The 15,025-nt window shown below is 45.9% G+C and overlaps 2 protein-coding genes across 3 annotated transcripts in view; one reads left to right on the top strand and one right to left on the bottom strand.

Moving 5' to 3' along the window:
- The window catches only part of ABHD12B (abhydrolase domain containing 12B), a 36,443-nt gene extending 34,502 nt beyond the window's left edge, over positions 1-1,941 (top strand). The window contains exon 13 of the mRNA XM_032775556.2: positions 1,847-1,941. Coding sequence (XP_032631447.1) covers positions 1,847-1,871 — 25 coding nt within the window. The 3' untranslated portion in view covers positions 1,872-1,941. The remainder of the gene's footprint in view (positions 1-1,846) is intronic.
- Positions 1,942-2,925: 984 nt separating this feature from the next.
- Positions 2,926-15,025, bottom strand: part of PYGL (glycogen phosphorylase L) — a 33,280-nt gene continuing 21,180 nt past the window's right edge. Inside the window, exons 10-20 of one of the 2 annotated variants that reach the window (XM_032775546.2) lie at positions 13,612-13,758; positions 10,770-10,933; positions 10,124-10,238; positions 8,254-8,355; positions 8,020-8,167; positions 7,830-7,888; positions 7,271-7,412; positions 6,099-6,267; positions 5,675-5,809; positions 4,164-4,230; positions 2,926-3,313 (exon numbers count right to left, since the gene is read on the bottom strand). In XM_032775546.2, the coding sequence (XP_032631437.1) occupies positions 3,113-3,313; positions 4,164-4,230; positions 5,675-5,809; positions 6,099-6,267; positions 7,271-7,412; positions 7,830-7,888; positions 8,020-8,167; positions 8,254-8,355; positions 10,124-10,238; positions 10,770-10,933; positions 13,612-13,758 (1,449 nt within the window). In that variant the 3' untranslated portion in view covers positions 2,926-3,112. Of the gene's footprint in view, positions 3,314-4,163; positions 4,231-5,674; positions 5,810-6,098; positions 6,307-7,270; positions 7,413-7,829; positions 7,889-8,019; positions 8,168-8,253; positions 8,356-10,123; positions 10,239-10,769; positions 10,934-13,611; positions 13,759-15,025 lie in introns of both variants that reach the window. The other variant, XM_032775539.2, reaches the window with a different exon arrangement.

Below are 15,025 nucleotides of genomic sequence, written 5' to 3'. Positions count from 1 at the left end.
CCCTTAAAATTCCCTGAAAGCCAAGGTATGTGGCTTAACTGCTTCCCAGAGCAGTTCATGTGCCATGGAGCTGCTCCTGGGAGCTTGTGGGGGAAGAAGGGTACTGATATCAGAATGTCCTCCTGCTCTCCACAAAGCAGAAGAGGGGACAGGGCTGGAGGTGAGGAGAGCCTGCTTCAAGCTGTTGCTTCCTGTCTGATCCCCTTAAAAGGGCAATGTACTTGATGTGAGGTCAGTGTACTTAAGGGCAATGCATGTCTCTCTCTCTCTCCCATGCATGTACCCCCAGGAGGAGGGAGTGGTGTGCTCTAGCTGGAGAGTATGGGCTCATCCTATTCAGTTTTTTTGCAGGGATGTATTTGCAGTTACTGCCCTGCATCTATTGCTTCCTCCCTCTGCCTTGTAAAGTGTGAGGCTACATTAACAGCATATTAACCCTTGAGGGCTCAGCTGAGTGCTAGTTCATTTAGCAGCAAGGTGTTTCCTGGGAAATATCCCCCCCCTCTGCTTCACACACATTCACTGCTGTGTACAGTGTAAACAATTAACAGCTTAATATACATACAGTACAAGTTTTAATGTCTTGTCTGAATTTCCCTAGAACTTAACTCCCCTATTTACATTATGTGAAATGAGCAAACCCAGTTTCCCCATAACAGTGCAGTTATGGTCCTGAAAAATACAACTTAGATCACTATAGAAGGTTTGGGGGGTGGTGTGTAGGTGGCAGCTGTAGTTCTCAGCCTGCCCTGAAGGAAGGAGGGGCCCTGCAACTCCTGATCAGGCTGGGACCCAGCATCAGGTGCTGTTTCTCCCTCTGCAGCAGTTGTCTAGGCTCTGAGGTGGAAGGGGAAGAGAAACAGGAACTGGCTTGTCAAGTGCTACTCCTGAGGGCACTGGTCTGTACTGTTAGACATACTTGCTGAGTGGTATTTTGAAAAATTACCAAAATGAATGATTGTTGACAATGTGTAGAATTCACCCAGGAGTATGTTATACAGAGTGCAACACATGCACAAAAAACCCTCCCTGTTTAAGTTGAACTCAGATTGGACAGTTGCTGGGCACATGAGCTGTACCACGATTGGAGGAGAGGGTTCTGTACATGTTCATGGGTGTACATGAAGTAAATGTAGTCATTTCACATTCAGTTTTAAAGCTTCAGTTGGAAAACCTATTCTGAAAATGCAATAAATAAAATCCACCATTATTTCTCCCCTGTAACCTGCATCTGAGATCTCTGGTCTGGGCTCTAACTAGCCCTTGCATCACTTTATGCTGAGGGCTCCTGATGTCACAGGTTAGTATTACAGATGCATTGATTCCAGTGCGGCCTACACCACCTTAAACTAGCAAGTGTAAGTTGCTGCTTCCTTTTGAGGGTCATTCAATAATTTGATTACAAATGCTGGGCTAAGTACTCTATCACTGTCCTTCCAGGCCCTGCAGAATAAGTTCTGTATCAGTATACCACAGGATCAGTGAACTATAAACTGCACAGCCTGGGTCAAGTTTGTCTAGTCTATAACTTACTACTTTCAGGGGGAAGATGCATTAAACCAGTGTCTGGCAAGCACCAGCCAAAGGACCACGGCAGTGGTCAAGCATCTGCTGAAATTCAGCAGCATTTTAGTAGTGACACCTCTGATGCTGTTTGTTTGTTGGCAATAAGCAATGTCATCCAGAGGCACTGCCACCAAATTTCAGAAGCATTTCTGTAGGTGCTTGACCATGGGCCAGGACAGGTGCATTTAGGTGCCCCCATAGGCACTGCATTGGAGACCCCTGCATTAAACCCTTAACCATTAGACTGGGATAGTTTAATGTTACACTTGTTTTGTTGCAGAGACTTCCTGAAGAACAGCAAGTGATACCAGCTACTGCACTGTACATTCATCACCATGGGCACACTTACAGCTGAAGTCACATCATTGCAGAGACTCAACAAAACTACATTAGAAAGTTTAATTTGATTTTAATCAGCAAATGGACTAGAGTACATTTGTGTAGCCAGACCCAGCTACTGGCACTATAGCTTTACACCCCCCACAAGCTGTACCCAGGTAGAGTCAATAGTTTGCCTTAAGCTTTGTGTTTTCCTTCTAAAGTGCTCTTACATTTAGTGCAGCTCTTAATTTTGAGCTGGTTTTGAAGGGATAACTAAACCTCTCCATGGTGGGTTTGTTTTTAAACAGACATCACATCTGTGAAACTCCCCATTGTGTAGTCAAGTTACTAGTCAGCACTTAAAGTCCAATTCTATGCTGAGGGCTTCAAGCACTTTGTTCTTACTAAGATGTTTGTTAATATCTGGCATATGACTACTGGGTAATGATTTGAACAGTGTTCATAGGAAGATGTTACTAAGCTGTTGGCATGGCCACAATAACTAACTCCATGAACCATGACATTTTAGAATCAGAAGTGAAGGGCTGGAAAGGCTCTTGAGGGCTGAATTAAGGTGGGGAGATAATACTCCTGAGGCCTTGAGTGCTGAGAGCAGGATAAGTCCAGTTCTTTAGGAAATTAGAACCCATGGGAGAACAAAAAGTGATCAAAGGTTAGAACTGTGTATGCTCAGTCATGGGAAAAGATGACTGAGTGAGGACTTGACAGTTAAACTGTCAGGGCTGTTTCAAAAGGAGTGTTCTGGGCCTGTTGCAGTTACACTTTGTAATGGGCTTACTGTGCAGCAAGGGAGGTCTGTCAGTTTTTCTTAAGACTGAAACTAAATTACCCTTGCTCCTGAGGGAGTGTATTACTGCTGGCTGACCAGCCCTTAGGTCTGTGTTCCTCCCCCCTTTCCTTGTGACAGTTTATGTAACATTTGACTTGACAGGTACAAGAAAGAAGCCTAAAGTCAGAACCTGGGATTGCTTGTGTAGATTCATCCAGGCTAAAGTAAACCACAGTGAGGGCACTGGATATTTCAATTGGCACTTTTATTCCAGCACCAAAAGCAAGCAGTTGTATTCTAACATTCAGGTTTCTGTGATTCAAGGTGTTAGAAAAGACAATAAGGATATCCACTAAACAGTTATGGGTATGTATGTAACAATGCTTACACCACAGCCGTACTAGAGACAGCTTGCACAGCGAAGTCTTCTCAGAACTACAACTTCACCTGTTGAGTTGTGCAATTGGGATTTTTGTCATCTGCCACATCCCTTGGTTCATTAGGTGGAGGAATCTTTATGTCTGAAGGCTCCACATTCCAGATGTCTCGGGCATATTCCTTAATGGTCCTGTCACTGGAGAACTTTCCTGAGGCAGCTATGTTTCTAATAACCATTTTGGTCCACTCTTTCGCATTCTGGGGATAGACCAGATCACAGCACTTGAATGCAGATAAGGCCTAGCACAGTATCTGTTCTACCGAGTGTCTGAAAGGACAGGCAAACTCCTATGTAAGACTATGGTTGGACAGCAGCCCTGAAGGGAACAGCAGCATTGCTATAGGGAGAGTGTCTAAAGCTTGAGTGAGGGCCATTTTAGAAAAACGTGTAGGCCAGCAGCCTGGAGAGGTGTGGCTGGCACAGCACAAGCTTCTTCTAGTGAAGACATGCCTAAAGGTCACTTTCATTGTTTAGTATTGGACATATCACAGCTTTGCACACTGCTCAGGATCAGCTGCTCTGCTTTAGTGCAGACTGAACAAGGCCAGCTTTTTGAAGAGCCATTTCTGAACTGACTCAAATATATTTTTGCTAATGGAGATCCCAGTGAGCAGTCTGCAGAGCAGCCCCCACACCCCAAAAGCAGGCTATAGCCTCCAGCAGAGGGCAAGTTTCTTGCTCTCCCAGCCACACAAATGAAGGAAAAGGGGGTGACAGGTAGAAGTCAGGTCACTATCATCAGTTCAGCTCTAAAGAATCTTTCTGGTCTCTCAGAACTGTGACTCAAATTTGCTGCTGTATTCAAGTAACTGGTAAGTCACTACAGGTAGATGCAGTAGACTCTTCTCCCTGCCCCCCCAAACCAGTAGATCCAGGGGGTTACTGCAGGAGCTTTACCAGAATAACCCAGTAGGCTCTGGCACAAGTTAAGAGCAGCTTTCAAGCTGTTCTAACTTGCAGTAGGGAATAAGTCCCCAAAGGCTACTTTGCAGTAAGGATCCAATCACAGTCCAGCCCACCCTGGATCATTCCCTGCCCCATTCTTACCATATACAGCTGGCTGACTTTGTCTTGGCATTTGACATACGCCTCATAATCTGCAAATACTTTAAACCTATTGGAGCAAAGAAAAAAGGGCAAGTCACTCACCCTGCTCCTACAGACATTTTAAATACCTGGGTGACAGTTGCTTAATATTAAATAGAAAACTAAAATGTCCATTGGTCTGCCCTGCTCAGAGCAGACAACTGACACACAAACAAGGAAATACTTCACAAAACATGTATTCCTGACTGGTTTGAAAGTCTGATTTATTTACCTAGAACTAACCCCCATCCTAGCCTGTATCGCGTTATCAGTGCAAAGAGGGATAGTACAGACTATCCAAGCCAATGGTACACTAAAGACATTCAAGGAAAGTAAGATGTCATGGAAATTAACGTTTATTATGTATTCTCATAGTGCCTACAATTTCAAAGTAGCTGCCCGCATAATAGGTACAGCATCCTCTGCCACAGACAGCTTTTAGTCCAAGAGATAAAGACCCCACCGCCTGGCCTGGCCTGACATCTGCTTACTGTACATATTCTAGGAGAAATACAGGCTGTACCATTCAAAAGGGCTATTAAGAAACCTCACAGCAGAGGAACATCATCTGTGTACACTTGTGACAAAGGCATGTGGCCAAATGCATCAGTTTTTTGTTCCCAATAGGAATATAAAAAACTGCTAAAAAATCAATTCCAACACGTTCTAAAACATTAGAATTGTAGAGAGCCTTTCACCCCCAAAGGATCCAAAACTGCTTTTCCATCAATATAGCACTCTGAAACACAGTCACCTCTGAGGGACAGCGTGACAGTGAGGCAGATAAGTGGCAGCCAGTACGTTGCAAATCTGGGGTCCAAAGAGTTTTGGCTAAAGATACTGCAGCAAACAGATAAGTGCCATGGACTGCATGGAGGAGACTGGATCTCAACTCCTCAAGCCACATCTGAAAAAATCTCTTACTACTACTCATAACACAGGAACTGTGGGGTGGGGGTGGGGGGTCACCAAATGAAATTAATAGGCAGCAGGTTTAAAACAAATAAAAGGAAGTATTTCTTCATACAAGTCAACCTGTGGAACTTCTTGACAGAGGATGTTGTGAAGACCAGGACTATAACAGGGTTAAAAAAACTAGATAAATTCATGGAGGATAGGTTCAGCAGTGGCAATTACCCAGGATGGGTAGCAATGGTGTCCCTAACCTCTGTTTGCCAAAAGCTGGGAATGAGCAACAGGGGATGGATTGCTTGATGATTACCTGTTCTGTTCATTCCCTCTGGGGCACCTGGCATTGGCCACTGTTGGAAGACAGGATATTGGGCTAGATGGACCTTTGTTCTGCCCCAGTAGGGCCATTCTTATGTACATATCCTTGGAAGGATGAAGACCTAAATGGACCCTGCTGGGGTCTCTACTTGATACCAGGGAAGTCAGGTATTTTGAACTGAATGCTGATACCACTAAGCCATCTCCTGCCCCAGAGTTAATATTTCAGAGGTGCTTCCTACCTGTCATGGTGGAACAGCATGTTGGTCACTTCATTGAAAAGGTCAGGTTGCTTTGGAGAGAAAAAGCCACTCTTGATCTGATCAATGGCCTGCTTCAATTCAGGAAGCTTGTCATAGTATTCCTGAGCATTGTACCTGAAGTGCAGAGAGGAAAGATGTTTAACACGCCATTTTAAATGTTTATTAGTTTTAACAATTTAACACTGATGAATCCTAAAGTTAATTTTACCTACTGCCGCAGTTAATTCACTAGTCCAGTGCTCTGGCGCCCTCTACTAGTGTCGGCCTTTTGAGGCAACAGCCCTTAACGGGAGCTCCATCCACCTACGTGGTATTCAGAAGTTGCACTGCTTTCTAATGGCTTTGTTCCTTGCCAAGGTAAACTCATGCCTATGCTGCCTCTAATGCTATACAAGAACCTCACCCTTTCTTGTCCAGCTCTTCAACATCCTGGATCCTCATGCCAAAGATGAACAAGTTCTCTTCTCCAGCCTCCTCTGCCATTTCAACGTTTGCTCCATCCATGGTCCCAATGGTCAGGGCTCCATTCAGCATGAATTTCATGTTTCCTGTACCTGATGCTTCAGTGCCTGCTGTGGAAATCTGTTCAGACAGGTCGGTTGCTGGAATCACTGCCAATAAAATGCATTAAGAGGTTCATAATTACTGGCTTCATTCCTAATTCCATTTGAGTCAAGTGAAAGTCTAAACATGAATCCATCCTTGGCATCACTGCCCAGTTTAAGAGCAGCATCCACTAGCATCCTCTGATTGGTGTTGTGTTGGCTCCTTGTTCCAGGGATTTACACTGATCAAGAAGTTTGCTGCAAACTGGGACCTGACTTTAAAGAGACATTGGCAGGACATAACAGCTTATTGAACCTTCCTAATCAATACGGACAATTTTTATATCTACTCTTCAGAATACATGTTTTCAAACTTAGGCTCCTGATCCTACAACTGGTTCTGTGTAGATGGAACACTGAATCCGCACAGAGGTCTGCATAGATTCTCTTGCAGGATCAGGGCTTTAGAATTCTGTAGCTTCATCCCTAAGTCATCACACTGCTTGGAGAACTCTACATCAGAGACCATTCTCCTCTGCAGTTCTTAGGCAGCGTTCGTGTGTAGGAGATTTTCTTGCTGTTTGAATTTCTGGTTTATTTTACCACCACAATGTGTGCAGAAATGTAATCTTCAAGGTAACCCAACTCTAGAAGATTCAACTCTCTTCCAAGAGCTCCTGCAAAGTTGGCACAGCTATGAGAGACAAACTACAGTTGTAAATTCCATGAGAGGACCTTGTTTTGTTTAGAGCTTGTCAATCCAGGTAATAAAGTGGAAGAACAGACCCACACTCTCCTTCACTCTGAAAAGGAAACTGCTGTTAACCCTACCAGCCATGCTTTAGCTTGTGGGTCCTACATAAGCAGCAGAGCGTACAAGCTCTAGGTAGGGAAGAAAAATCTTAACTCTGCGCCCAATTAGATAGGCGGATCTAAAACTACATGGCAGCTTTATTGTAATAGCAGTTACGTCATCTTTCAAACCATACTGCACGTGCAGCCTCTACCACGGCTCTATACAGGATGTTACCTTTTTCAGCCAGGGACACTCGGTAGTTCTCCAGAAAGATGACTTTCAACTTGTTTCCAACCACAGGGTCATTGTTCACCACATGACCCACAGCTGTTATGAGTCTGATGATCATTTTAGCCATGTGGTATCCTGGAGCAGCCTAGAAGAGAGCCACAGGCTTTAGACCAGCAAGGCTGTTGATAACTGTACACATTCTTTGACTGCCATTGTGCTCACACGGCTAGTTTGTTGGAACACCCTATTCTTGTTACCCTGTCATTTTCCCCTCCACACCCGAGCCCGCTTGTTTCTTATGTCCTCTTGTTATCTTGTCATTTTGACTGTAAACTCTCTTGGGCAGGGACCGTCCATTATTCTATGTATGTGCTTTGCTCTGACTTGGCTGCATCCTTTCAGCCGCTACCACAAGTGGTAGATTTTTCCAAGAGCGAAAATTCCATTGAAAGTCAGTGTAACTTTTATGCTCCTAAATCCCTTAAGTGCTTTTGAAAAAGTCTTCCCCATAAAGTGTCAAACCCCCACTACCCTTAAACAAAGGCCAGTGGGTTTAACTTACTTTGCCTCCAATAATAACTGTCCTAGGCACAAATGGCTTCATAGGATTTCTCTTTATGCCTAAAAGAGGAAGGAAATGCGAAATTACCTAACATTTTCAGTCCAGGTGTTGCTGTCTTTCAGTACCTATCAGCGCATGCCTGGGTCAGATTGTCTTTCTGAAGGAGACAGACACCAGGTGAGTGACTTACGGTTGTACATGGTGATAATGTGCAGGCAGTTCATGAGTTGACGCTTGTACTCGTGAATTCTCTTCACATGCACATCAAACATGGAGGAAGGGTTAATCTTCACTTTGTATTCCTTCTCCAAGTACTGGGCAAACTTAACTTTATTCTCCTGCGGAGCGGTTAAAAAAGGCATTATTGCACGCAACCGAGTTCACACCATCCCGTGGCTCGTACAGAGATTCCATAATCCCTTACCTGTTTCACTTTGGAAACCTCCCGAATGAAGATATCGTCATTAACAAACTTATGCAGCTTTATCAGCTGACTTAGATCTTTCACATAGTCCTCTCCTATTTTCTGTAATAAGTAATAATAATTAAATAATAATAAAATAAAATCATTCAATACATTCATCTCTACAGTTACTGAACTGCCTTTTACACACGTGCTGCAAATTTCGCTCAGTCCACACAGACATACAGAACACGTGGTCTTCTAACTTCTGGAGGAATCAGTATTTTCTACAGGCAGCACTTTTGTTCAAGAAATTTTAACTCGACACGTTGAAAACTAAAATGACAAACAAGGTTTGAAAAAGATTGGCCAATTATAAATTGAAGGAACTAGAGGTCCAAGGTCATCCCCCACCTTTCCTCAAATCCCTCTCCCGCGGAGAGTTTCAAAACACATTTGCCAACTTGGCTTCACCAGCAATGGGGTCAAGAGCCTAGGATCTGGGCTTGAGTGGCTTGGGGTTTTGGACTCTCCTAACTAGGGTTTAATCCAACAGGTCCCTGCTCCTAAGAGGTCCCTCCAAAACTAGGAGTTAAAATGCAGAGCCTCAGACATTTCTGAATGCTGGGTTTGTCAATGTGTAGCAGTATTTTGAAAGGCACAGCCATTATCCACTTTGGGGAAAGTGTACTGGGGCACAAGTCCTGTGCATGTCCTTGTACCACCTATAAAGAGAAAAAGAGTAAGAAACCCAAAGTGGTTTTCAATTCTCCAAAGCTCCTAAATAAGAAAAAATAAACCTTAAGGATTTTTTTAAAAAACAAAACCCACTTTCACTGCTCACTCTGGCTGCATCATTAGTGAACAAACTCCCCCCTCAGTACAATAGAGTCTGAGTGTTTGCAGGGTGAGAAGGGGCAGGAATACTCTGAAAGAGAAACACAGGAAGCCTCTGATAGCTTCTCATGAGATAGGGGACCAATATTTCAAGCAGGCATTTGATGGCATAAAGCAGTCTGGGCAGTTTTCCCAGCCAGGAGCCAGGCACGCTGAGAGATATTCCAGGCCAGGAGCAAACAGTATGAATAAAGCAGTTTCCAATACAAATTCTCTCCCCCAAATGCCAGCCCTGAATCAGGGTATGGAGATTAACAACGTGGGCCACTCAGTGACTCTTTCTGCAAAGAGACCCTCCACCTCTGCTTCACTGTCTGAGGCTGGACCACGTGACTAGCATGTGAAACTGGAGGGGAGCTGCTCCTTTTTCCTGTATTTTCAGCCATAGGCGCCGACTCCATGGGTGCTGTGGGGCTGGAGCACCCACGGGGAAAAATTAGTGGGTGCTCCACCTCCACCGGCAGCCAAGCTCCCCCTGCCCCCACTCCCTCCTCACCTTCTCTTCCCCTGAGCACACCATGTCCCCGCTCCTCCCGCTCCCAGTGCTTCCTGCCTACCGCCTAACAGCTGTTTGACAGCGCTTAGGACTTTTGGGGAGAGGGGAGGAAGGAGTGGGGACGCAGCACGCTTGGGGGAAAAAGTGGTAAAGAGGCGGGGACTGGGGGTGGAATTGGGGCAGGGTGAGGGTGGTGGGGGGGTTGAGCACCCTCAGGGCAGAAGGAAAGTTGGCACCCATGTTTCCAGCTCTTGGATCTAGTGCTGTCCCCATGGCGAAATCAAACCCCCCACCCACCCACCAGAGACGTGCATCTGAGCAGTCCTCACTGATGCAGAGGCATCCAGCTGCCGCATTCAGTGAGGATGCAGAGAGCATTCCCAAAACGGTGTCTCACTTGCAGAAAGAGCTGGTTACCATTTTAACACATTGCAATGTGCCCAAGCCCTCTTTCCCACATGCTTCCAGGACACATACATACAGAGGCACTGTAGTTACCTCTGCTATGAGCTCTGCCAGTCCTGGGTTACAAAGCAAGAGCCAGCGCCTGGGGGTGATCCCATTAGTCTTATTCTGAAACTTCTCTGGTTCCAGCTCGGCAAAGTCCTTGAATCTAGGACAAGGAGAAGGTAACAGTTTTATTCTGAGAGGCTATTCTTCCATGCTCAGTGTGAAGCCATTATCTGAGAGGGTATCAATGCGTACAGACAGCATTGTCTAGCGTTTACAGCACAGGATTAGGTGGAAGATGCAAATTCTACCCCCAGCTCTGACAACAGGCGACTCACCTCAGGGCCCTCAGCTAGTCACTTACTGTCAATCTCCCTTTCTGCACCATTAGATGGAGTTGCAATGGTGAGGAATTAAAGGGGGAAAAGGCTAATTTTACAGCCCATTTCTATTACATTAACAGGCATTCACAAATAGCTAACAATTGCTAATCCTGGCTTGCTCTTGGCATCATTCACAATTGCTTTGCACTCCTGCTCTGCACTGTGCTGATTTGATCCTGACTCAGACAAACCCGATTTCCAATCTTAGTTAGTGAACCTGAGTGTAACGATTTCAGATGTCTTACTGAACAGGGTCAGGAACTGCTGTACTTTGCAATTCATTCACGAGCCGCAGTGTTTTTCTAACTTACACCTGAGTCTTCACGATATCAGAGTGGATCTTTGCTACGCCATTAACAGCATGCGAGCCAATGATGCAGAGATGGGCCATGTTGATTCTCTTGACTCCTCCTTCTTCGATCAGGGACATTCTTCTCAGACGGTCAATATCATTAGGAAACAGGGCTGCAACTTTCTGTGAGGTTGGAGATGGGATAAAGACCAGTCAAATTCAGTATCTATAATTGGGCATTCAGATCAGCTGCTCTCTTAGCCAGCAGAGGGAAAGCACATCCTCTGGTATAATAGCATCTGGGTTCTGATCAGTGCAAGGACTGCTACATGGTAAAACCCAATCCTATGAAGGACTCTGGGGCATCTGAAACCTTTGTAAAATTTGGGTTGATAAAGAACAGCTTCAATTTTGATGTGGGGATAAATCTGTCTTCCAAAATTTAGATCTGGGGTTCAGCTGCATTCTGCTCAAGTGTCGTCCAGATGACAAATTAAAAAATGTGCTGTAATGATTTTTAAGAAAAAAAATCCACAGCAACTAGATCACGGATACGTTAGAGCATCAATAAGCTTAGTCACTCTACAACTCAATCAATCCCCAAATAATTAGAATAAAAAAAAAAAGCAGCCATCCCTGACTACAAATAAGAACAGCCACCTGCATGGGCCAGTATAAAACAGGATTAAGTATACTTGACCTGATGAAGAGTTCTGTGGAAGCCCGAAAGCTTGTCTCTTCACTCGGAAAAGCTGGTCCAATAAAATCTATTACCTTGCCCACCTTGTCTCTCTAAGTTTAGCTACAGCCAGCCAGAGGCTGTGAATCATGTGTCACTGAGGGTGGGCCAGGCCTAAGAGGCTTTCGAGAAATGGACAATGGGGCCAACAGCAGCAGAAGTCCCAGAATAAAACAATAATGAGTTCTAGGGGGCCGATCCACTCTGGAGCACATGCTGCACATCCCAGATGAAGCAGTTTAACAGGTCTTGTTTAGGAATGGCTGCACTTTATCATCCTCTACATGAGTTATAACACCATCACCACGTTCCAGGCAGCCAGGATGGCAGCATAAGTGAATTCTGCCTGTAGTGGGGCAGCCAGAGAGGCTGTGCAGAGCCCCAGCCAATCATGGAAGGACTTATTGAAAGAAGCCTATCAGGGCCAGGCTGGGCCCTATAAGAAGGCTGCAGGGCAGCAAGGAGTACAGTCTCTCCCCAAGCAACAACAACAAAAGCAGCCACCGGCTGCTTGGACTGCTGTCCAGACTGCCTAAGCAAAAACACGCTCAGACTGTGCCACCCCAAGAATGGCCAGAATGCCGCCCCTCAGCATGTGCTGCCCCAGGCATGTGCTTCCTCTGCTGGTGCCTGCAGCCGGCCCAGTCTCTCTCCCGGAGGACAAAGCAAGAACTGGCTCTTAGAGAAGCACCTAAGCCAGAGCAGGGCTGGGCAGGGTCAGCTGAGACTGGGGGAGCTCTGACGACTGCCAGACTGGGGCCCTGACACAAAGCAGCAGAGAAAGTGCTGGGGTGATGGGGAAATGGCCCAGGGAAGCAGGCAGAAGAGGAGAGTTAGAGGGTGGCAGTAAGTGGCTGCTGCTAGACGGTCCCTGGGTCAGGGCCCAGAGTAGCAGGCAGACCTGGGTCCTTCCTTTCTCCCCCCCCGCTCCCCCCCTTGCCAGTGATGTGTGGCTAGGCCAGACTGCAGTTTGCCCTTGGAGGAAGGGGCTAGACTGAGGACTGCAGTGAGCCACTGAGGCAAGTGGTAGAACCAGAAACTGCTGGTCTCCCAGAAAGAGGGGGGGGGGCAGGGGGCGAGCCAGTGGAGTGGGCACAGCAGGAGGGCAGTGTCCAGAAGCAGATGCTGCAGTCTGGGAGTGACATGGGTCCGACTGTGAGGACGGTGGAGACCGAGAAAGTAACAGAGGGCGAGACAGCACGAGTGAAGGCACGCCGCTGAAAGAGCTAATTCCCAAACCAACTAGCAGGAGGTGCCGCGGTGGTGAATCCGCCCTGTTACACTGCCATTCTAGCTGTTTTGTTCCTCTCTCCTCCCCATCATTTACTGCATTTGAAGCCTTGTGAAGAGTTTGGATCATTGACATCTGCAAGTCCTTGTCTCTGCCCCCTCTGGTCAATCGAACACATTATCCGGTCTCCCCTGCTCCCACAAATAAATATTCCATGTGTCTGGGCAAAGCACTTTTACCCACTGGCAAAGTGGTTTGATTCACCAGTTTTTCCTTTAGGAACCAATTTAGTGTTTGTGATTCCCCCCACACTGAGCTTTCTTATAGGGCCTCTGATACAGCACGATGCAAAAACAAACATTCCACCAGGGGTGGGGGGGGCAGGACTAGAGAGACAGATTTTGTTAATGTGCATCCTGGCTTGGATTTGCATTCATATTAAAGGCCCCTTTGTGCTGCCAGAGTGCAAAGAGGCCTTCATGTCCAGGAGACTGAAGCCCTCCCTTGTTTATTTTACACTCCATCTTGTCTAGAGTGAGCTTAATATTTCAGGAGGAAATAACCTGATGTTCCTCAGAGGGACTTGTTAAAAAAATCGACAGATCAAACAAGAGCCAGATTGGGATAAAGAACAAGCACAGAAAAGGCTGGCCTGTGGTTTAGCCCAATCCTTATGTCAAGGACCCCTTTTTCCCCTACCCTCTGTTGAAAAAAATAAAGCACAAATCCCCACAGCCCCAGATCCAGATTCCATGTCAGAGAGAAGCCAGTCCATTACAACCGCCATGCCCTGGCATAGCCCAGCAAGATACAGGATGCTTCCTTTTCCCTCCCACAGTGGGATGCGTTTGGCACTCAGAGCCAGTGTCAGTTTCATTTCAATTTACTTACATCCAGATGCCTCTGGTTTATTTCGTAAATTATTTGCAGATGTCTCGGCAGCAGCTTCTCCACAAGATCGACTGGCCAGCGCTCTAGTGCTTCGGGGAGCACCGTGTGGTTTGTGTAGGCAAAGGTCCGCTTGGTGATATCCCAGGCCTGGTGTTTAATAGAGGGGGGATAATGGTTAAAAGAGTAAAGCCAAGGACCCCTCAAACCTGTACAATACCCACATGCTACCCACTCTGTGACAAAAAAAACTTTACTCAGGCCCAGCCCTGGGATACGTATCGTTCCCTCTCACTAGGTGGAGGTAGGGGTGTATGTGCTTGGGGGCTGGCTCTGCTTCAGACTCCCTGAAGCATAGCAGGAAAGTAACAATCTCTGCAACCTGGCCTACACTAGAACGTTAAATCAGTTTAACTCCATCGCTCAGGGGTGTGAAAAATCCACACCTCTGAGTGGTCTAACCCCCCGACCCCATGTAGAGAGACCCCTCAGGGAGGTGGATTAAATACAGCAACAGAAGAACCCCTCCCATTGGCATGGGTAGTACCTACTCAAATTCTACACTAGTGCAGCTGCAGCAGTAGCATTTCGAGTGTAGACAGGCCCTGTTTCTGCATTCGCCATCTGTAAAATGGGGATGATGCCCCCTCCTGTGTCTCCTCTATGTAAATGGTCAGCTCTTACTAGGTAAATGAAGAACACCTAGCACAACAGGGCTGTGTTCTCCTTTGGGGCCTCTTGGATGACTAATGCCAATAAACAACTTGTCAATCTGTGCTGGACCCTCCAATGGTCTCTCATGACCTATGATGAAATAGGCCTTTTGACAAGCAAGAACATTGTGGAACAAAGGGAAATTCAGTTCCTTGCAATACACCTACACAGTTCCAGCAGGGAGACTCATATTTTGCAGATCCAGATAAGAAACAGGCTTTTTAAAACAAACTCCCATGGATTCGGATATTGAATGGTGAACTTTAATAAAATTATAACTTAAAAAACCTCCTATATAAGAGGGTTCCAGATTGTCCTAGTCAAACAGAACATTACAGTCTGTGGCTGCTAGTTACTGGTTCCATAAATCCTAGCTTAGTTACTGCTCTAAAGATCAGAGGGATAGCCATGTTAGTCTGGATCTGTAAAAGCAGCAGAGTGTCCTGTGGCACCTTACAGACTAACAGGCGTTTTGGAGCATGAGCTTTCGTGGGTGAATACCCACTTCATCGGATGCAAGATGCAGATTATTGAGGAAGTTGTTCTAGACAGCTGCTGTTCCATATCCTGCATGAAAATATTAGTGTATCCCAATAGCTACTTTTAACTATTTATTTTTATCTAAGAAGTTTTAGCAGGTTTACAAATCCTCGCCACATAAATACCAGACAAATCATTACAACAGTGAGCCTTTGTTTAGAGA

This window comes from Chelonoidis abingdonii, chromosome 4 (genome assembly GCF_003597395.2).
Source record: "Chelonoidis abingdonii isolate Lonesome George chromosome 4, CheloAbing_2.0, whole genome shotgun sequence".
Taxonomy (NCBI): domain Eukaryota; kingdom Metazoa; phylum Chordata; order Testudines; family Testudinidae; genus Chelonoidis; species Chelonoidis abingdonii.
Note: the sequence above shows the minus strand (reverse complement) of the source record. Positions and strands in the feature narration are given on the sequence as shown.